Below are 23,506 nucleotides of genomic sequence, written 5' to 3' on the forward strand. Positions count from 1 at the left end.
AAGTCCTAGTGATATCAACAGGGCTCTGCACAGGTGCAAGGGTCCATCCTTATAGATTCAACTCTAGGATCAGGGTCTTAAAATATTTGTATATTGGTAGACACATACATACCCCCCCCAACTATTTTAATACTGAAACAAATAAGGTCCCCTTTTATTTGATTCCTTGTTTGCACAGTAGCATCATTAATGATGTCAGACTAACTATATCAGTTAATAACTGTTGAAACAAGCAGAGTTAAATAAGATTTTTTGGATAGCTTACAAAAAGATGATAGATGTTTTTGATAAGAAAAACTGGGAGATAAGAGGACTGGATATAAAACATTCCTTTAAACTCAAATAATATCCTCAGGACATATCCTCAACTCCCTGGACTAGAATTATGGTTTCAGAGGGTAAAGGTTAGGGTTCCAGAGGGTAGGACTCCCTGGGCTAGATACACGATGCACATCGATAGCTATTTTTGAAAGTTAGCTTCTGTGTATCAGCATGTAAATGCTGTACCCAGTTTCCCAAGATTCTTCTTTCCACCTCCTCCCCTGAGCACGCCCCATCTCTGCTCCTCCCCCTCTCTCCCAGCACCTCCTGCACGCCACGGAACAGCTGTTCCCTGGCATGCAGGAAGTGCTGGGAGGAAGGGAGAGGAGCTGGGTGGGGGAGGAGTTGATCGGGGGGGCCAGCAGACCCTCTGGAGTAGCCTTGTGGGCCCCCAGGCGTCCATGGACCCCAGTTTGAGAAACACTGTATTTGAAGATTGGATCAAGGACTTAGAAAATGAAATGGAGTGCCTTACCAACTGGATTAAGAAAAGAAGCTAGTAAATAATAATAAACATTAAAAGATAAACAATAAAGAAACCCTGTTTGAACTATCAAGATGTGCAAATGCCAGAACTGAAGAACCACACGATTGCATTGCTATAAACTCATGTCTTCTGTCACCTCATCACCTCTCTACTCTTGGCTACCCTCCCTTGTCATGTCACATCTAAAATTTAGACTGTGCTGTCCTCAGGACAGGATCTATGCCTTTCTATTTTGTTTAGGAAAATGCTTAGCACATTTCTGGTAATATAAAATAAATAAAATATAACAATAATAATTAATGATAAGCAAACAACAGTAACAATGTTAAATTTGGGGCTTACAGTTTAGGAACAGTTGCAGAAGGTAGCACAGATAGACTGATCTGAACTTCGCTACAAGATAACAAAATTTGGAGATACATTACAAAAGTAAGAGTAGATAAATCAATCAACAACAGTATGTTAAAAAGGACAAAACCATCATTAGCAAAATAGCTGTTCTTCCAGCTATGTGGTATTCAACCCTTGAATTGGGGCATTTCCTTGATTTTAGTTGAAGAAATGTGTTACTGAGTCACTTCATAACTTTGAGGCTGAACTTCAAATTTTCCAACACAACCATTAGCTATTTAAAGGAATTTCAAGACTGAAGGAAAGCTGATCCATTTTTAACATTAGTTGCAACATAGAAAGAAATGTGAATATACCTGCTTCATCATAGGATACAGTCAATTTTTCCAGCATTTCTCGGTCAATTGACAGAATTTGCTGTTCCAGGATGGTTTGGTAAGACAACACACTGTTCTCTTTGTCTTTCTCGTAGTCTTGAAGATGTTGTTTCAGGACTTCAGGCAGGCGGGACTTCACATATTCTGCTGCTGACTATACAGAAAAGAACCAAATGCGTCAGTTAGCTCTTAGTGCAACTTCTTCTGAACAGCTTTATCTACATTCCTCCTAACCTTCCCCCCCACACACAATCTTTTTAAATTTAAGAGATAACGTTCCTCCAATATATTTCTTCACACTGCAAACACTTTTTATTAAAAAAAAAAAAAGGAAATTACTTAAAATAACATTCACACTTAGCACTGCCATCCCCCAAAAGTGCCAAAACCATGACTCAGGCCCCTAAAAATCATGGTGTTTTTAATATTAAATCATGGTTTTTGGTCTGTCTTCTGATTTTTCAGCTCCCCCTGCCAACCTCCAATGTGAAAGTGAACATTATTGTTGCTAACTTCCACAAATTTATTGCGAGTAATGTGATTTTGGCATCTGCTGCAGGAGCTGTTGCTTGAGAATCCAACTGAGATCAGGATTCCACGGTGCTAGGCACTACATACATAGTAAGAGAGAGTCTCTGATCCAAAGAACTTAAAATCTTGTGCAAAGCACAGCGGTGAGTTTGAGGCATAAGGCATGTCTACACACCAAAGAAACACCTATGTCTGGCCCATGCCAGGTGACGAGGGCTTCCGGGGCTGATTCATTGCTGGGTATCCTTTTGAACTCAGGCTGGTACCTGGGCTCAAGGACCCAGTGAGATTGGAGGGTCCAGAGCTCGGGCTCCAGCCCAAGCCCAGAAACCTACACAGCAAAGAAATAGCCCTGTAGCCCGAGCCTCACAAACCCAAGTCAGCTGGCATAGGCTAGCCTCAGGTTTTTCTTTGCTGTGTGGACATACACATAGGGGCTGGAATTGGGACCCACCAAACTAATCACCTATAAGAGCCATCAAACATAGATTAGATTATAACAATTTTTAACCTCTACTATTTGGGTAACCTGCAGGGTGTGAACCTGGGGACTTGGGAAGTAAAAGCATGAGTCTCTACTACCTGAACTACAGAACTGGGTCTACCAGCCTGACTGCAGCAGCAATCATAAATCTTTGTACGGTACTCTAGCCACCAGAGGGTGACACAGAGCCACACCGTATTAATGTGGATTTCTAAATCACATAATTTGGCATGCTCTTTCCAAAAGGTAGTGGCCTATATTATCTGTGCATATAGATTTAGTTCCTGGACCATCTTTTTATTCTGTGTTTGTACAGTACCTAATACAATGTGGTATTGGTCAGTGGCTGGAGCTCCTAGGTGCTAAAGTAATGCAATCAAATCAATCAATCAATGGCAAATTTCAACCTTAACCATGGATCAACTACGTCTCGGCCATAATCAGAGCCTGAAAACACTATATTTAAATGATGCACCTTGCACAAAGACTAGTCTGAATACAATAAGGTTGGAATTAAGTATAACACTTTTCTCTGTACTTTTCACTTCCATTAGTGTAACTGGGAGTTACACACATTCGTTGATGGAATGGTCCCTAGAGAATTGTAGCGAATTAGAGAGATACTGAAGTGACTTGATTCAGCTCTAGTTGAGGCATATTTAAATTCATCAGCAGGAAGTTTATGGTGTAACATTTGGGTTCAGTAATTCAGTTACCCATGCTTGACCAGTCATTTACAACAATAGCAAAATTTGCTAATGTACATAGGCGCGCACACACACACAAAATATTACATCACACAATGAGTAAGTAGCATCTTATGTGAACTTAAAAGCACCCTTCAAATCACACAAAGCAACCACTTTTCCCACTATTAAAATGCACTCGGCTCTGGGAAGGAAGGTAGAAGCACACAGGAACACTATACAGCAAAAAACATAAAAGAATACCACAGTATGCCCAATAAATGCTAGAAAGAAGCAAATTAACACATGGTGGCATGGTTGTACCAAATTAGAGGGTTTTGAGCTAAAATTTAACCGGCAATCGATAATGACCGAATGTATGTCCACATCACTAAAATCACTGTCAGTATTAAACTAATAGGTACTCTTATCATTAGTATCAGTTACTCTCTTACTATTAGAGGTGGTTCCTTCAGATGAAGGATGAGATACTTTGTTGAGTCAGTGTGGGGGAAGGCTGCTCTGATACTGTCTTCCATGGAGAAATACAGGATAGCTTTCTCTTTTCCAGTGCTGGAACCTTTCATGAACACCACTCAAACAGAAAATCCTTCTCCTCTCTAGGCATGAGATTTTTGCTCCTGTCATACCAACACGGCTGGAAAGGAAAGATGTGGCAAAGGCCATTGCTGAGTGTTTGGGCTTCCCTGCTAGTATCAAAAAAGATGGAAATATTTCAGGCCCAAGACTGATCAGAAGTTACCTCTTTAGTTCTGCACATACACACTTCCCAGGTTTATAGTTAGTATTCCTAAGTCAGTTGGTGATTAAATTACACCTTAAAATATCATTGTAGTTGTGTTCAATTTGTCTGCAACCTGGCAGTGCAGAACAAATACAGTGGAACCCCGCTATAATGCGATCCTTGGGGTTCCAATTATTCCAAAAAATTCAATCGCGGTAAATGCGGGGTCGCATTATAGTGGGGTTCCACTGTACTTGTGTTCAGTTTGCAGCAGAGTGTGCACTCTGGCTAGCGGGAGGGAGGGAACGGGGGGAGAGAGAGCAGGGGGCGGCCAGCAGGGCCGGCTTTAGTCTGATTGGCCCTGGCGGCGGTTGTCTTCAGGGGCCCCATTCGCCTGGCCAAAGCATCGGCTGGAGCGCGGCAGCCCCGCGACACCGGCCGGAGCGCAGCAGCCCCGCTCTCCCGGCCACACCACGGCAGCTCCTCAGCCCCGCCCCGCTCTCCTGGCCGGACCTCCAGCTGGACCATGGCAGCCCTGTTCTCCCGGCCGCACCGCAGCCCTGCCCCGCGACCCCAGCCGGACCGCGGCAGCCCAACTCTCCCAGCCAGACTGCCCGCCGCAGCCGCCAGGGCGGGCTGGAGCGGGCCCTGCCGGGGACAGAGGTGAGAACCCCAGGGGCCTGCAAGGGCTGCAGGGAGAGTCGCTTCTGCTGCAGCCGCCGGGGCATGGATCCCAAGCGCCCCGCGCCCGCTGGACTCTCCACGCGCCCGCTGCAGCCGCCGGGGCCAAACTTGCCCCGTGTTATAACCGAATTCGCGTTATCGCGGGGCGCGTTATAGCGGGGTTCCCCTGTAACATTATTCCATAAAATGTAAAAGAACTCACTACATGAGTACAACAGACTTCATGCTAGGTTTTAATAGTCATTTTCTCATAGCACTGGAAAGCCAAAAGATACACCATGAAGTAATTAGCCTCTCCCTATCTTGGTGTCAAGTTCAGACATTTACATTTAATTCTTCCTTGAAAATAGTTTATGCTTTCTATAAGGATATTTTTGTGTTATCATACTGAGACAATTCTAAAATGAAGGATACAAATAACAGAACTTTGGCCAGAAAACCCTCCTTACAACATATTTCTCATCAGTGTGATTATACAGCCCCTTCAAAACTTGCCAAGTTGAGATCAGCCATTTCAGTACATGTCATAATCTGAAGATAACATAATACTTCAACATTCACTCTTAAACTGGGTACATTTTTGAAAGGTACAGAAAAAAATTATGTGATTTATATTTCCAAACAGATCTCAGGAAACCACTGTCATCCCGAGGTATTATACTTACCAGGGAAGAAATTAGACAATTCTTTAACCTTCTGAAGCCAAGAAAGGCAGACAGACACCACTTGGTTATTTAAACAAGTGATGACATGCACACATGAAAGACTACTTATAGGATGACCTGAAAACAAAATCTGAAGGGGAGACTAAAGTAGAAATTGAAACACTGTTGAAAAAACATCAGTTCAGTCTTTCATGTACAATACATTTTTCTTAAAGAAGAAGAAAAAACACATGCAAATCTTGCAGCCCTTACATATTACATCTATGGTAGACATAAAAAAAATTAAATAATGAAGACGTCTGATAGATAATCTCTACAGGTTTCAAAAACTAAAATAAGTACTATGACCAGACTAAAAAATTATTTTGATGGTTATCGGCGATTAGCATGGTATAGAACAGAATAGTATTTAACTATGATAAACATGATTCCCCATGAAAAATATCTAAAATGGTCTTAGGGCTGTTTTTCCTAAAGTCAATTCTGGAATCTGAATTTTTCAAATTCTTTTGATTTCATTAAATCACATTTCCTACTCATTATAAAAACAATTGAAATATGGTAATTTGAGCAAAGAAATATCTTCATGCTTCATTGAACTGAATAGGACAAATAATTTTTTTCCCAAGCTCTACTGAAAAGGCAGCATTTTATTTATTTTTATTAAGGAGGGGGGAAAGGAGTGGCTTTCTCAATGGGATAACAACAACACTTTGTGCTACCTTCTGGGAGCCTATAGATCAGGAATGGCGTTAGGCTTCTACAGAACACCGGTCCTGAATATGACGGAAGCTCAGCGTTTGCCTTTTAAGCATAGGAAAGTGCCAACTGCACCCTCCCATGACAACCAGCAGCAGCAGAGTTCCAGCTCAAAAGAAAATATATCAACTACCATTTTAGCTAGAAGACTGCATGATAGCAAAGGGAGTAAGATGAATCCAGGGTACAGCAGTGAAAAGAGAAGAAGAAGTAATATTTAAAAAATAATGGGAAATAAGGCTGAATTATGTGCAAAATAATTTAGATCAGATCTGCAGGTTCTTCTACTATGTATATAATTTAAACCCAAGAGAGGTTAACACAAGCCTCCTGAAACTTTGTCAGCACCTTGCTGTTGCATAAAAGGGTATTTCGCTAATATTCTGTCATACTTTTAGCACAGTCAAGGTTTCATTGCCCTTGCAGGAAGCTGGATGTACATGACAATCTGGCAGCAGTAACAGCAGCAGCACATACTTTAATTTACTTCTGTCTACCTTGAAATTCATCTTTGTTACAGTAGCATATCATTAAACTTCTGACAACTGTTCTTTGGCTCCAGACTCCTTGGAAAAACAATGTCAGGATGCATATACTTGCTCAATAGGGAGGAACTGCAAGGTACTCAATACAGAACATTAAAATCTGGGTTGGGTTACAGTCTGTTACACTGTGACAGGCAAGCCTTTAGTTGAATTTTTGCTAGTACTGACAACAGCACTATGTGCAATTTTATGCTTAAGTCCTTATTAAACGAAGGGAGGGGTTATTTTCAGTCACTGAAGAGTTAAAAATGTGAGAGAATATGGTGCTCATGAAATTGAGGGAGTATTAAATACTACTAACTAAAACCAGGCACAGTATGGGTAGGAACTGTGTAAAGTTCCATACAGCCAGTTTCGCTAATGCACGTTAATCCTGATCAGACACACCCCTATTTATCTAGTCCTGAGTAAAGAGACCAGACAAGACAAGACAGACTCTTCTGATGGTTCTGTGACATAGGCAAGTCTATAAGACTATGATGCAATCAAAAACACATTTCCATTTGTATTATGATTTGAACTCAGGTTTCTAGAAAAAGGCCAGTGCAGAATCCTGTTCACCCCTACTAGACTCCTACAAAACTGGTTTCCCTTCTCTCTGTGTACTGTAGTCCTAGATATTGTGGCTTGTAAAAAAGGAACAAACTTCCTTGTCACCAGAAAATGTTAAAATTCAGTCCTACAGTTCCAAATGACTTAAGTGGGAGTCTATGCACACATCCGAGACAAAACTAGACCTTGCAACAGAAAAGAATGCTTCCAGTAACTTGCCTTGATTCCAATAAATGCAACCATAATAAACTAAATACTTTCTAATCCGGCTTGTGTGTAACATGACAGGTTTTAATTAGTCACACTGTGAGTTAAATGCAATAAATATTCAAGTTCTTGTGGGTTTTGCTAAAACAACTCTCTAGCAACTTTACAGATTTTGCCTCTATCCTGACAGAGGCATTAAGGCTTGATCTTGAGGGAAGCTCAGGTTGTTCAGTGATACAGCTGCACAAGTAGATAGATACTGGATTTATAGACTCTTCTAGTATGTTCCTATACAATCTAAGGGTATAGATAAGGTGAAATAACATTCCGCACTGCAAGTGAGCTGTGAAAGGTAACAAGTCTTTGGTTTCTTTTGAAGCATGTGACATACAATACTAAACAATTTATTTCACCATTATCTATGAAACATGACAGATTCCTTTCCTAGATCTATAAAATGATTGGAAGCCACTGGGCATAGGTAAACAATGGTAGTCTTCTTCACAGACAACTTCCATTCTATATCTACTCTCTACAGTCCACAGTTTATAGCATCTTCACTTCTCATTTAATAGAAAGCTACAGAAACAAGGAAAAATATGATCTAAAAAAGCCCTGGGATGAGACCTTGTGATTTGTTTGAAGTGGCGGAAGATACACCTCTATCAGAACAATCCTGTAAAGGTCAAATCCTCTATCAGAGCACACATAGCCTGAGAAAACGGTGGACTCAGGAAACCTGCAATACCTAGCACTTTGATTAATACAGCCTGGATTCTCTCTGTTACATGGATCTGTTTAATTCTGTTCTCAAAACATATAGATGTCTTGACCCTATTTTGACTGCCCCCATGACATTCAACATTGTGACATGAGTTTAGAAAATTCTTATGAATTGGACTGAGCAAGGTGTTGAATTCCGGTAACTTCCTGGTGATGTATTTTGGAGAAATCCACTAACTCCTTCCTCAAACAGATCACTGCTTCAAAGGAATGACTGAGAAATGTAGATTAATGGCTCATTTCTAGGCTTATCTATAGTAACCCATTATTTGCTTAGGGGGAGAGGATGTTTCTATCCATTTACTCCCAATACTCAAAAATGCAACAGCTTGAATTCTCACTGGGTTTACCTCCATTCCTAAATGCCCCTACTCCAATTCACTCAAGAAGTACCTAACTGATTTTAAAGGTGTGTGTGTATTAGTATCACTTATTTTTTTTAAATCATGCAATCAAGAAAGCAGAAGTTATTTGCAGAGGTTATTCACAAAATCATATATTTTCCCTCCATTCACTTTGAATAAACCTGCATTAAAATCATATTAGGAAATGTCTCACTCTGTAATAACCTGAATCCCAAGAGTAATTAGCATCCCTCAGCTACAGTTTTTTCCATGTCATGTCCGTTTACTTGATGAAGAATCTATATTTAAACTGAAAGTGCTTGAAAATCCATACTAAGGCTATGTCTACACTAGGAGATCTTAAAGCGGCACAGTTGTACTGATGCAGCTGTGCCATTGTTTGATCTCTTGTGTAGCTGCTATGTGCCGATGCGAGAGAGCTCTCTCATCGACATAATTAAACCACTCCCAACGAGCTATGTTGGCGGGAGAAACTCTTCCATTGACAAAGCATTGTGCACACTTCCATTTATGTCAGCAAAACTTACGTCGCTCAGGGGAGTGTTTCTTTCATACCCCTGAGCAACATAAGGTTTGCCAACATAAGTGGTAGTGTAGACATGGCCTAACCCATTGCTGAAAATTGGTCTCCTTTTCTGTAGTGTGACTGTTTGGGAGTCTCATTGGACATGTATAAGTGAAAGTCTGAAACAGTTAATTACCAGGTTTCTTCCTAAATCTATTTAAAAGGCACGTGGCGACTGGATCAGAGAAAAGTCACCCTGATTTACTATAACACGTGAATTCAAATATCAGTAGTGAAGAGTTTAGGAAAAGGGCAGCATATCTTACATACCATATATCACATTTCAGACACTGTACCCATCTTTCATATATTTATGGGTGCTTTCCTGCCTGTCTCTTGCTAGTACTATAAATTGCTCTTGAGCTGTTTTGGACAATATCTAATACTGCAAATGGTGGGTGAATGGATCTTGGTATTTTCCAAACAGTGACTAAAAATCATCTTAAAATGGAGGCAGGCAGAGATGTTATATACAAGATGAGGAGAGTATCTCATATGTGAAAGACAACTCCATATGTATAGGAAAGTTACATACGTCTTCATTTTTATCACATTCTGCACAGATTGCTACAGCTCAAAAATTTTTATGGCCTGGAATTACCAATCTGTTCAACCTTTAAAATTCAGAACTTTTCACTGATGCAAATTCACTGACCTTGAATATTTCTCACACATGGAAAACTCTGAACCACTTCTCCAACAGCCTGTGGGGCAATTAAGCAAGTCTCATTAAACCACATATATCAGAATAAAAACTCATCTGTGGCAAATCTTCTCAAACTGACAATGATCTGGGGATCTGCTCATTGCAAACTCTTACTTGCTATCCTCTATCATCACTGCCAGATGGTAATGCGAATGCTGAATATAGAGAGCAATTGGGTAGGAGGAATACAACATTTATGTCATCTACTGAATTACATAACTTTCCATGCACAATTGAGAAAGCCTCTTTTCCAAAAATCAGAGTAGTTCCAACATCAAAACTGTGAATAAGATAATACTCAAACAGAAAAGACACATCCACGGGCACACTTGTAAATGGTTTCATGTACAAGAACTGATCAAGTTACTTTATTACAAACTGTTTATTAAGAAGGCAAATGCTAAGCGACCCTTCAAAGTCTGTGAAAAACGAGTACACCATTTTTAATGCAGCAGACAACAATTATGATAAGCATGCTCACATTTAAGGCAACTGACGAATCTAATTACCTGGAAGGGAGGTCATCATTTATAATAAAAATTGATTTCCAATGTAGGGAACTGGCAGAATGAAGAATCCTCACCCAGTGATTTGCAGGAAACAAAGCCGTAACACAAACTGATCACCTTTGTACTTTGTAGGCATGCAATTCTGCCCTAGCAGCTGGGTTGAGTGGGGTGAGGCGCTGCTTTATTTCTGAAATTTCTTTTGCTACAGTCTAATTATGCATCTTTAGTTGCATGGCTTAAAAACATAACCAAGGTTTTCTCTCCACACCTTTCAGCCTCCTCTTCTTTCTGTATATATTTCTTTCTCTCTCTTTAAATCATAGAATCATAGAATATCGGGATTGGAAGGGACCTCAGGAAGTCATCTAGTCCAACCCCCTGCTCAAAGCAAGAATAATCCCCAACTAAATCATCCCAGCCAGGGTTTTGACAAGCCTGACCTTAAAAACCTCTAAGGAAGGAGATTTCACCACCTCCCTAGGTAACCCATTCCAATGCTTCACCACCCTCCTAGTGAAATAGTGTTTCCTAATATCCAAACTAAACCACCCCTTCCCCTCCCCTTCCTCGCACCACACCAAAGCTGGCTTTTTCCTAGAAGGACTTCTGTTTTCACTGCTTTCAGTCTAGTATCTGTTCTGAGCAATAACTTCACCAGCTACATTAAGCTCTCAGTTTAACTATAAGGGACACAGTTGCCATTAAACAAGACAGAAGCTCACATGATCAAAGGGGAAGAGAGATTTGTTACAGATGGTCAACTTCAAACTCCCTCCTCCCATACAGGGGTGCCTTTTATCATTTATATTTTTCCAAGTTGCATGGTAACATACACTACCACCATATAACTGTACCTGCTTGGTTCTGTACCCAACATTATACCAGGTGCCTATTAGGGTCTGAAATTTCTGTGTATTGTCTGTGCTTGAAAGTGAATTATTATTTTTTACAGTTTGAGCAGATTCTTAATTGTTTTTTAATTGAGAGAGTGAAGTAAAACCAAATCAAAACACTTTTCCTGCAGTAAAAAAATTCTAGAGACAGTTTTCTGAACATGACTACAGCAAAAAAAAAAGGAAGATTTGGTAGATGAGTTATTCCCTTCTACTCTGTCAGGCACACAAACAGGTCTGCTTCTCTTCTCTTTAGAGATTATTAATAGTTATGTTATAGTATATCAATAATAAGTTATCACACAGTTCTTTCTAAGAAGAGATATTTTATTCTTAAGGTAAAAGCACTATAGAGAAAATACATTAAAAACAAAAGAACCTACAGGCTCTGGCAGGGTGTCAGTCCTTCCAACTCTTCCCAAAGGATTGGGGCCCTCCATAGACTAGAGCATAGGCGCCGATTCCGTGGGGGCTCTGGGGCTGGAGCACCCATGGGGAAAAATTAGTGGGTGCTCTGCACCCACTGGCAGCCAAGCTCCCTACCTCCCCGCCTCACCACCTCCTCCGCCTCTGCCTCCTCCCCTGAACATGCTGCGTCCCCACTTCTCTCTCCCTCCCAGAGCTTGCCGCCGCCCAACAGCTGTAGCAAGCTCCAGGAGGGAGAAGGGAGGAGCGTGAACGTAGCATGCTCAGGGGAGGAGGCGGGGCCAGGGCGGGGATTTGGGGAAGGAGTCAGAATAGGGGCAGGGAGTGGGCGGAGTTGGGGTGGGAACTTTGGGGAAGGGGTTGGAATGAGGGTGGGGCAGGGGTGGAGTCAGGGCGGGGCCGGGGCAGAGGAGGGTCGAGCACCCACCGGCGCCATTAGAAGTCGGTGCCTATGGACTAGAGGTCCTGTCCCTTTTGAGTATGTCTACACAGCAAAGAAAAACCTACAGCTAGCCTGTGCGAGGCGACTCAGGCTTAGGGGGCCCGGGCTGCAGGGCTGTTTCGTTGCTGTGTAGACTTCCGGATCTTCCCACCTTGCAGGATCCTATAGCCCAGGTTTCAGCCCAAGCGTAGAAGTCTACACAGCCATGAAACACCTCCCACAGTCTGAGCCCCAGAAGCCCGAGTTAGCAGTGGCACGGGCCAGCCACAGGTTTGTTTTTCTGTGGACAAACCCTTTGTTAGCTTAAACTCCGGCTATTTATTCAAAAGTCCTTTCTTTGTCTGTTGATTTCTAGTGAACCTTTCTAGAAATCATGAATAGGTAATCATCCAGACAATAGGACCCCTCTCCAGGGAAGAACTTCAAAGGGCTGATAACCAGAGGAATTACATTAGCATACTCCCTCCTGCTAAAGAACCTACATACAATCTCGCAGTTACACAAACAATTGCATTTTAATACAATGGACCCCAAAGGTAATAAACTTAATTCAATAAGGTCTGTCCAGAATATTGCAGGAAACTGTCGCCATCTGTCATAATAACCACATAGCCAATGAGTATTCCAGAAAGGTTTGCTGTGTTATTCTGGAAAGCTGTAAAGATGCCTTCCATTTTTCCTGTTAGCCTGAAGACTTGCACATCCAACAATTTGCAGTATTTTAATCCAAAACGAATATCTGATTTCCCTCAAACTAAAGATTACATATATCCCTAGAGAGAAAACTTTCAATACCTGTGATATATGATAGTGTGCAACAAAACAGAAGTGCAGAGAATTAGAAAACCTGGGAACAAGTGTACTGTTATCTTGTTATAATAATTATAGGTGTTCATTGACATCCCAGAGATAGTGCATCAGCAGCATTGTTCTGTGGTACCATGAAAGTGAAATGACTTGAGGACACCCTCATGATTCCTGTTTCAGTGCAAATTTGGCACTATCTACACTAGAAATTTTTACCAATAAAACTTTTGCTGGCATGCAGCTGCCAACAATGCCACACATCCTCACTGAGAGAAGCTGTGTCAGCAAAAGACACAGTACATCACAGGTAGGCATCCCAGTGTCCTCTGGGCCACTGTCCAGCACACTGCCTTGTGGGGCTTTTTGCAGTGTATTATGGGATATGAACACTACACACAGGGAATTACGGGTGCCTTAAATCAAGTTCCCACAATTCACATCCTATATGTCCCATAATTTTTGTGCCATTTTTAAAAAGTTACTCATGCCATTTTTCAATCTCAACATTTTGCCTGTAGAAATGTGGCTCCTGCACAGATAAGCAGAGTTCACATGTCTGTTTTAGAGACAGGGCACATGATTCTTCTGTATATTTGTCAAACATTAACAACTACCACTACCCAGAGTGCCCCAGTGCTGTGATGAAGATAAGACAACTAAGGATGAATGGATGCATAAAAACCACAAGGTGCTGTAGGCATTCGCTGACCATCTTCACATGGTGGAGCAGCACTTCTGAAATCATGTAATGAGCACTGAGTGGTGGGATCATATTGCAGATCTGGGACAATCACCAGCGGCTGAAGAAATTTCGGATGCAAAAGATCCAATTCCTTGAGTTGTGTGCTGAGCTTGCTCCAGCTATCCAGCACAGAGACACCATTATGAGAGCTGCTTCAACGGTGGAAAAGTAGGTGGTGATCATACTCAGAAATCTAGGCTGCACACTTCCAATCAGTCAGTGGGCAATTAATTTAGTGCTGGCAAATCCGTGGTGGGGGCAGCTGTCAGCCATTAAGCATCTCCTGCTGCCCAGGATTGTGACTCTCAGCAATGTTCAGGAAGTAATAGAGGGATCTGAAGCAATGGTCTTCCTGAACTGTGATGGGGTAATAGACAGGACACATATCCAGATTCAACACCACCCTCACACAAGGGCTTAGAGCGAGGGTCTCAAACTCAAATGACCATGAGGGCCACATCAGGACTAGTGCATTGGCCCGAGGGCTGCATCACTGACACCCCCACCCCTCGCTGCCTCCGGCCCCGCCCCCACTCCACCCCTTCCATGAGGCCCTGCCCCTGCCCCTGCCCCATCTCTTCTCCACCTCCTCCCCTGAGCGCGCGGCTCCCTGCTCCTCCCCCCTCCTGGAAAGTGCTAAGCGCCACCAACAGTAATGCACCTCACTCAAAGGACAAAACACGCACTTAGTTAGATTTACTTCTGTTAAAGGCCCGCACTGCACTGGGTGCACCACCACACCACCCCTGCTCTGCCTCTTCCAGGGGTGGCAGGTTTGTAGAAATTTTGGTGGTGCCCAGAACCTGCCCCCCACAAACTCCACCCCCACCTACCTAAGGCTCTGGGAGGGAGTTTGGGCGGGGGAGGGGGTCTGGGGTGCAGACTCTGGGATGGAGTTTGGGTGCTGGGTGCAGGCTCCGGGCTGGGGCAGGGGGTGGGGGTGCAGGCTCTGGGATGGAGTTTGGGGATAGGAGGGGGTGCAGGGGTGAGGGCTGTGGGGCTGGGGATGAGGGGTTTGGGGCATTGGAGAGGCTCAGGACTAGGGCAGCAGGGCAGGGGAAGGGCAGCCTGCCCTGGCCTTAGTGGAGGGGGACACTTGGACCCAGCGGCAGCAGGTGATGCCGGAAGCCGGTAGAGCGGAGTGGAGTCAGCATGAGCTGCAGGCTCCGGGCAGTGAGGGGGCAGCAAGTGAGCCCGGGGGACCCTCGGGGCAGGTGTGTGGGGGCGGCAGGCGGGGCTGGGGGAGAGACCCGGCCCCAAACATTGGGGAGCAGCGACCAGGGAGCTTAGCTGCCACATAAAATAACTCGGGGGGGGAGAGAGGGGGCGCGGGGAGCTTGGCGGGCCACAGGGAAGAGCTCCGCAGGCTGCATGCAATGTTCGCATAGGCATCTTTATTCCCATGGTTACTCCACAATTGGATTTATGATGCCCCTTCTCTCCACAGGGGAAGGAGAACCAGGACTTCTTTCCTGCTTCAGGCAACAGCACAATTTTAGCTGAAGCTCATCTTTGTGCCGAGCCAAACCTGTCTGCTCGAAGAGGTGGGCTAGTAGCTGTGCTTGCAAAAGAAAACAATCATTTCCAAAACATGCTGGGATCTGAAGAGGGGTAGGTTTCTCATCAGTATGAGCCCTGGGCAGAATAGTTCAAAACTGTGTCAGGTGCAGTCACTGTCACAAGGATAGGGACATTGTAGGACTGTTGCTAAAGGACTATTTTTACCAGTACAGGTAATGCAGCATCCACTCTGGCATTTTGCCCACAGAAATGTCGGTAGGGGACTTACATCGTTTGAGAAAGATGATTTTATTTTGGTGAGAGAAAGTCTGGGTTTTGCATCAAATTTGGATGTGGATGTATGCAATCTTGTGCTGACAAGACAACTTTTGATAGCAAAACTTTGTAATGTAGACCAGGCCTTAGATTCACTGCAGATAGTATATCTTAGAATACTGTGACAGTCTATTCACAATGCAAGAAAAGTTTGTGTTGATTGAAGTAGATATCAAAACTCTGTCTTCAGACACACATGTGCCACTTCAGCTGATTTCAAAGAGTACTGAACACATGTATCTGAGTCCTGAATTTGGCACTAGATATTTAGGATCTGATTGTGCTCTCACACCAGCATGAATCAGGAATAACTCAACTGAAGTCAGTAGAACACTGGTACAAAAACCTTGAGAATAAGAAGATAGGCAGGCTCTTAATATACATATGTAATAGCACAACATAATCGGGGTTGTGAGACCCTAATATAAGACCTCTATATGACATTAGGAGAAGTGTTAGGAATTTGCCCCTTAAAGCAAAGAAACATGTTTTAAAATAGTTATATGCAAAGAAACACTTTACGAGCATTCCCATAGTGCGTTACATTTTTGCCATACTTAGTATACTTTTCCTGTTATTAAAAGAAGCAGTACTTTTCCCATAAGAGACTATTCAAGAACATGGGGGAGGGATAGCTCAGTGGTTTGAGCATTGGCCTGCTAAACCCAGGGTTGTGAGTTCAATCCTTGAGGGGGCCATTTAAGGATTTGGTGCAAAAATCTGCCTGCGGATTGGGCCTGCTTTGAGCAGGGGATTGGACTAGATGACCTCCTGAGGTCCCTTCCAACCCTGATATTCTATGATTCTATGATATGTGCATAGAAATTATACCATTTACTGTTGATCACTGTGTAATTTAAAAAACCCTCAAAAGCAGTTTTCAGTGTTTTAGACTAATAGTAATTCACAGAAAAAGGATGATGCATGAAAGGTATCCAGAGTTCAAAAATTCTGTTTTATGACACACACAAGATTGAGCACTAACATCATCACTGTCATCCTGCAAACAGTGCACACATGATTCTGCAACAAGAAAAACGTATGCAACATGAGCTTCACAAAGTCTTTAGTCAATCAGAAGTCTCATAATCATGAGAAAATTAACCTGGTTCCAAGGAGACGTGTAAATTTTGAATTAGTATTCACACTGGATTATCAGGGATATATTAAGTCCATAATTACAGTAATCCACAGCTGCTTCAATTGTAGAAAATAATGAACTGCCCAGTGAGAACTGGTGTCCATGAAGTGGAAAGAAAAGGCCATCTGTTGTAGAGCTTTGCTCTGATTTTATGCTTTGAGCACAGATAGCTTGCTCTTCCTTGATGTAGTCTATATGTGGATGTATGGCTACAAGCACTTCCAAATAATTACATCACAAAATGGAAAAGGTAAAACTAACAGATAGATAATGCTGATGATTTATGATTCTAAATTCTGCATTTTAGTTACTTCCCCAAGATGGCACTTTTCACTCTTTAAATAGGTTATTTAAATATCCTAGGATAAGAAGCAAGTAAGTCAACATAATTTGTAATATAAAAGTTATATGCTCTGTTCCCTCCCTCTCTCCAAAACATTATTCAGATGCAAATTTGTTATGCAAGATGAAGCTTATAGCAGAATAGTTGTATGACATTTGTGGAGAAAATAATATCTGCTTCTGTTCCATGTCTTGGAGCAGAAAAGGTGGAAGTAAACATAAAATAATATTTTGCATCTTGCACAAGGGATATATTTCTATACCACCTTTCCTCTAAATATCTCATTCTACAAAGATCAATGAATTAAGATACAAACTCCATGTCAGGCAGTTAAGTAATAAGCCCATTTTACAAATGAGGAAATTGAGGGAAAGAGAGGTTAACAGATTTGTCTGATGTACACTAAGTGGCAGGGCCACAAACAGAACCTAAAATCTTCATTTATAATTAATAGATTATAAGGCCAGAAAGGACCACTGTGATCATATAGTCTGACCTTCTGCAAAAACAGGACAAAGGACTTCCCTGAATTAATTCCTGTATGATTTACAGCAAATCTTTTAGAAAAACATCAAATCTTGATTTAAAAATTTCTATTGATGAAAAATCCACCACAGCCAATGGTAAACTGTTGCAACAGTTAATTACCCTCATTGTTAAACATATGTGCTTCATTACTAGTTAAATCTGTCCAGCTTCAAGTTTCAGCCACTGGAACTTGTTATACCCTTGTCTACTAGATTGAAAAGGCCTCTATTAACAAATTTCTCTTCCCCATATAGGTACTTCTAAACTATGATCAAATTGTCCCATAACCTTCTCTTCAATAAACTAAATTGATTGAGCCCCTTGTTCTCTCACCATTAAGGCCTGGTTTTCTAATCCTTTAACCATTCTTATGACTCTTCCCTGAGCCCTCTCTAATTTATCAACATTCTTCTTGAATTGTGGAAACCAGAACTGGGCACAGTATTCCAGTAACAATCACACCAGTGCCAGATACAGAGGTAATATAACCTGTCTACTCCTATTCAGGGTTTGTCTTCACTACGGGCTAAATCGGCACTGCTGCGATCAATGCAACGGGCTTCAATTTAGCGGGTCTAGTGAAGACACGATAAGTTGATGGGAGAGCACTCTCCCATCAACTTCAGTACTCCACCTCAACAAGAGGTGGAAGTTATGTTGACAGGAGAGCATTTCCTGTTGACATAGCGCGATGTACATATCGCTGTAAGTTGATGTAAGTTACGTCAACTTAAGTTTCATAACTTGCATAACTAACTAGCATAACTTAAATCGATTTGCAAGGTTACTCTAGACAAGGTCTCAGTATTCCCCTGTTTGTGCATCCAAAGATTGCGTTAGTGCCTCTGGACACAGCACCACACATTAATATATCCACTTATGGCCCCCAAGTCTTTTTCAGAGTCACTGCTTCCCAGGGTAAAGTCCCCTATCCTGCAAGTATGGCTTGCATTCTTTGTTCCTAGATGGCTGATTTCACAACTGGCCATACTGAAACTATATTGTTGCTTGTGTCCAGCTTACCAAACAATCCAGATCACTCTGTATCAGTGACCTATTCTCTTAATGATTTGCTGTTCCCCCAATCTTTGTGTCATCTGCAAACTTTATCAATAGTGATTTTATGTTTTCTTCTAGGTCATTAAAAAAAATGTTAAATAGCATAGGGCTAAGAACAGATCCTTTTGGGACCCTTCTAGAAACAGACCCCTTCCCTCCATTCAATTATGATTCCCCATTTATAGTTACTTTAAGACCTATCAGTTAGCCAGTTTTAATCCATTTAATGTATGCAATGTTGATTTTGTATCATTCTAGTTTCTTAATCAAAATATGTGGTATCAATTCTAATGCCATACAGAAGTCTAAATATATTAAATAAATATTACTACCTTTATCAACCAAACTTGTAATCTCACCAAAAATGATATCAAATTAGTTTAATAATATCTATTTTCCATAAACCCAGGCTGATTGGCATGAATTATATTACCCTCCTTTAATTCTTTATTAATTGAATCCCATTTCAGTAAGCCGAGGATTGATGTCAGGGTGACAGGTTTATAATTACCCAGGTCATCCTAATTACTCTGTTTAAATATAGGTACAACATTAGCTTTCTTCCAGTTCTCTGGAACTTCCCCAGTGTTGCAAGACTTATTGAAAATCAACATCAATGGTCCAGAGAGCTCCTCAGCCAGCTCTTTTAAAACTTTTGCATGCAAGTTATTTGGACCTACTGATCTGAAAATGTCTAACTTTAATACCAGTTGTTTAACTTCATCTTGATCCTTTTAATCCCATGTTGTAATCATGTTCTCTCTGAATGCTGCAGCCCGGGAAGACCATACACAGGAAAAATACTTGCAACACCTCCATTTCCTGCCCTGACATTAAAAAAAACAAACAAATTGGTCATGAATATATACCAAACTTAAGAATGGTTACTGTATGGAAGGATGGGAGACCTGGATCAGATGCAATGAAGAGTGTTCTGCTGAAGTGCAATAGAGAAGACGTATGTTATTTGCATTTTTTCTACCCGTCATAATAGTAATATCAACCACCCAACCTAGCTGCAGAATTCCTCCCCCATTTTGTGTATTTTGTGGTCTGAAGGCATATTCAGATTCTGCACCACATAAGCACTCATTAAAAAAAGTTTATAGATGTTTTGCCTGCAAAGATATGGACTGCATGTAAATTAATAGTGTTTTCCTGATTCTGCAACCAGTGGGAAACAAGAGTTCCGAAAGGTGTGAAAAGAACAGGAGTACTTGTGGCACCTTAGAGACTAACAAATTTATTAGAGCATAAGCTTTCATGGACTACAGCCCACTTCTCTGGATGCATATAGAGTGGAACATATATTGAGGAGATATATATACACACATACAGAGAGCATGAACAGCAGGGAGTTGTCTTACCAACTCTGAGAGGCCAATTAAGTAAGAGAAAAAAACTTTTGAAGTGATAATCAAGATAGCCCAGTACAGACAGTTTGAAAGGTGTGAACACGCCCTAATCTTTTTAAATTGATTAACTCTAGAACCTAACAATAATTTGCCAAATGTTTAGCACTAACTGTATCATGGGAAGAGGTGGAAGTGAAGTCCACAGAGGAAGGAACTGGGAGTTGATACACGGAAGAAAATGCAGAGGGAAGAAACGGGGAGACACACAAAGACAGGAATGGAGGAGAGAACAGAGAAAGGTAGATGGGGAAGGAAGAGGAAAAACAGGCAGAATTAGAAGCAATCCTAGAGATTAGCATGTTTTCCCAGTGAATGATGCAGAACACAATAAACAAGCACTGACCACATAAAAAAAGCAAAGGCCCTATTGCTGCTCAAATAATTATTTTAATTACAAGGATAGTTACTACATAAAGGATATATTCTACACTTGATCTCCATGCAAACTTCCTTCTGACATTAGTGGCAGATCTGCTATGGATTGAAGACAGTATGCATTCCTAAATTTATAGTCCGGCTCACAGACGATAAGTGAGCAACAGAATAAGGGTACATCTACACTACAGCGGGGAGTCGATTTAAGATACGCAAATTCAGCTACGTGAATAGCGTAGCTGAATTCGACGTATTGCAGCCGACTTACCCCGTTGTGAGGACTGCGGCAAAATCGACTTCTGCCGCTTTTTGTCGGCGGCGCTTACTACCACCTCCGCTGGTGGAGTTAGAGCGCCGATTTGGGGATCGATTGTCGCGTCCCGATGGGACGCGATAAATCGATCCCCGAGAGGTCGATTTCTACCCGCCAATTCAGGCGGGTAGTATAGACCAGACCTGAGTTACTAAATAAATAAATAATGTTAAAAGTTATCAGAATTGTTACCATGGATGACTATTGAGATATCCAGATTTATATAAATGCAGGATGAAATCCTGGCTCCAGTGAAGTCAATATAGGGTTGATCCATACCAGTATGGAATTTAAGCAAATACCAGTAAATAAATTAGAGAGAGAGAACAGAAAAACAGATTAATGTGAGTTTTGAACTCACAAATTTAGATAGAAGTACATGTATCCATTAATATTCTGATTTCATGGGCACATAAATGAACTGTGACTCAAAAAACCTAATTATACATTGACCCAATGATCACTGACAACCAATCATTTTTAGGCAACCTAAAAATAAGATGACTAGATTACTTTTCAAAACGATGTAGCAAAGAGGCACAACAAGGAAACAAATAATATATGATGTCCCAGCTAGCCTAATAATTATGAAACTAAAGCTTATTATAATTAGGGGGAATAAATTTGTTAAAATCCTGGTACATTTGCAGGCCTAGACTCCTATTTTGCCAAACAAAAAAACCCAAACAACTAGAGAGCCAGATTTGGAAACCAGATTTACGGATTTAAGCATAGTTGAAACTATCAAAATGAGACTAATATTCTGGTAGTAAACATAGGTACAGCCCTTTGCCAGAATGTATGATTTACACCTAATGGACATAAGAAAATTTTTTGAATGAGGCACCAAAGAAAGAAAAATAGAAATGTCAAGATTAATCCCAGTTTTACTGATAATTTACTAGATAAATCCCTTAGAAGTACAATTGACTGTGGTCAACCAGTTACAGAAGCAACTGTACTTGAATTAAGCTTACCGTAATGAGATTAATACATACAAACAATTTAATGAATCATTAGATCAAAAGCTTTCATTAATTCTGTAAAACAGTTCTAGGACTTGCCCTTTAGCAACTGATAGTGCAAGGTCATTATTATGTCTCAACAAATTGTGAGCACTGTGGTTTCAAGTGATTGCTACAGTACTAACACATTAATAACAATGAAAGTCTATTTGCTGAGCATCTATAGGTTTCTCAACAAACCTTCACCCAGGCAGGAACAACTGAAGTCAGATGATATTCTTTTTCACCATCAGTATAACCAGCTTTAAACAATGAAGAATCAAATCAGTGTGCTAATTCAATTTAGGGGAAAATGTACTTATAAACTATTACAAAGCACATTGAAATAGCAAGAAGGGTGTTTTTCCTTTTTAAATTTTCTTCCTTCCTTTCGAACAACAAATGAATGATTATATAGTGATCTTTTGGTCTAAACGACTTCTTCTGGATCAATGATTTGACAGATCATCTCTTTCAGCAATTGCAGTTAATCTGAAAGCATATTTACTAGGCTGAATCCAAGACAACTAGAATGCTTCTGGTGACCTTTTCTTTGCACAACATTAGTGCCCCAATACTTCAGAGCATGGACTTTAAATTTGGAAGACAATGACTTTTGTGTCAGGGATATGCCATCTGCTATCCTGGTGAAAGTCTGCCTAAATCTGGCCAAGTTATAAGCTTCTGAAAAAAATGCAGTTTGCACTTGCTCAGTAGACACTCCCTTGGTATTAAATGCTAAACTCTCTGAAGATTCCATACTCACTGAGCATGCTTGAGTCTCTCACATCTCCTTGTGCTGACCAGCTTTGCATACACCATCCCCACAGAGCATGCGCCTTCCCCTCCAAGGTAACAAATGTGATTGGACTGTACATACGCAGATTGAGCATGCTCCCTCCAGTCCAGGACAAGAAGGGTGAGCCCAAACTATCCCTGTAATGACTGCTCCTCTGCTGCTCTGGCCTGGGGTAGGGCCAGGCGCTGGAAAGGGGATCTGGGAGCCTGTCTTCCCTGTGTGATCAATGCCCCCACCAGTACCCAGGCAGTGTGGAGGAGGAAGCCGTCTGATTAAAAGGCAGAGGAGACAAAACCTGGACCAGGCAGCACAGGAAGGAGTAGATTGTGACAAAGAGTCTGCTGAGAGTGGGACTGAAGGGGAGGAAAGAAAATTGTGCCTATGAGTAGCTAGGAAAGGAAACTGGGACCAGAAGCCGACGTGGGAGAGGAAACAGGGAATGGGATACCATGAGGGAAATGGGGGGAGGGGAGAAAGACTGGGAGTCAGTTCACTGACAGAAGGAACATAGATAGAGTGAGGAACTTGGCAGAAGGGGAGAGTGGAACTGGCTAGACAAGGAGACTTGGACTTGGGAAGAAAACAAGGAAGGAGGAACAGATCTGACAAGGAGCTGTGGTATGGGGGGAGAACTGGGACAGTGACAATGAGTCGGTGAAGAGGGGGGAAGATTGAGATTAGATGAGGATCCTAGGAAGGGAGACTAGTACTAGGAGCTAGCAGGGACAGGAATGGGAGAGAGGGACTGGATGGGGTGCTGGGGCAGGAGAGGAACTAGAATTGGTTGGGCAAGTAGACTGGGGAAGAAGCTTGAGTAGTGGTGACTGGGACTTGGTAGGCAAGAAGACTGGAACTGTGTCCTGGGAATAGGATCCTGGGGTGGGGAAAAACAGCACTGGGACAAGGACAGGCTGGAGGGAACAGGGTAGAAGGCGGTCAAGCTTGGGGCATAGGCAGAAGAGTCTGTGCCCACTGGAACACACTCCTTTCCAGAGCCTGGAATGGAACCCAAGATTCCTGTGCCTCACTATTCCTCTACTGTCAGCAAATATCCATGAAAC

General features: G+C 41.8%; 1 protein-coding gene across 3 annotated transcripts in view; it reads right to left on the reverse strand.

The window, feature by feature from the left end:
* Positions 1–23,506, reverse strand: part of PPM1L (protein phosphatase, Mg2+/Mn2+ dependent 1L) — a 186,713-nt gene that overhangs the window by 55,959 nt on the left and 107,248 nt on the right. For 2 of the 3 annotated variants that reach the window (XM_034781182.1, XM_034781184.1), the window contains exon 2: positions 1,516–1,690. In XM_034781182.1, the coding sequence (XP_034637073.1) occupies positions 1,516–1,690 (175 nt within the window). Of the gene's footprint in view, positions 1–1,515; positions 1,691–3,692; positions 3,840–23,506 lie in introns of those variants that run through there. The other variant, XM_034781183.1, reaches the window with a different exon arrangement.

Source organism: Trachemys scripta, chromosome 9 (genome assembly GCF_013100865.1).
Source record: "Trachemys scripta elegans isolate TJP31775 chromosome 9, CAS_Tse_1.0, whole genome shotgun sequence".
In the NCBI taxonomy this organism is placed as follows: domain Eukaryota; kingdom Metazoa; phylum Chordata; order Testudines; family Emydidae; genus Trachemys; species Trachemys scripta.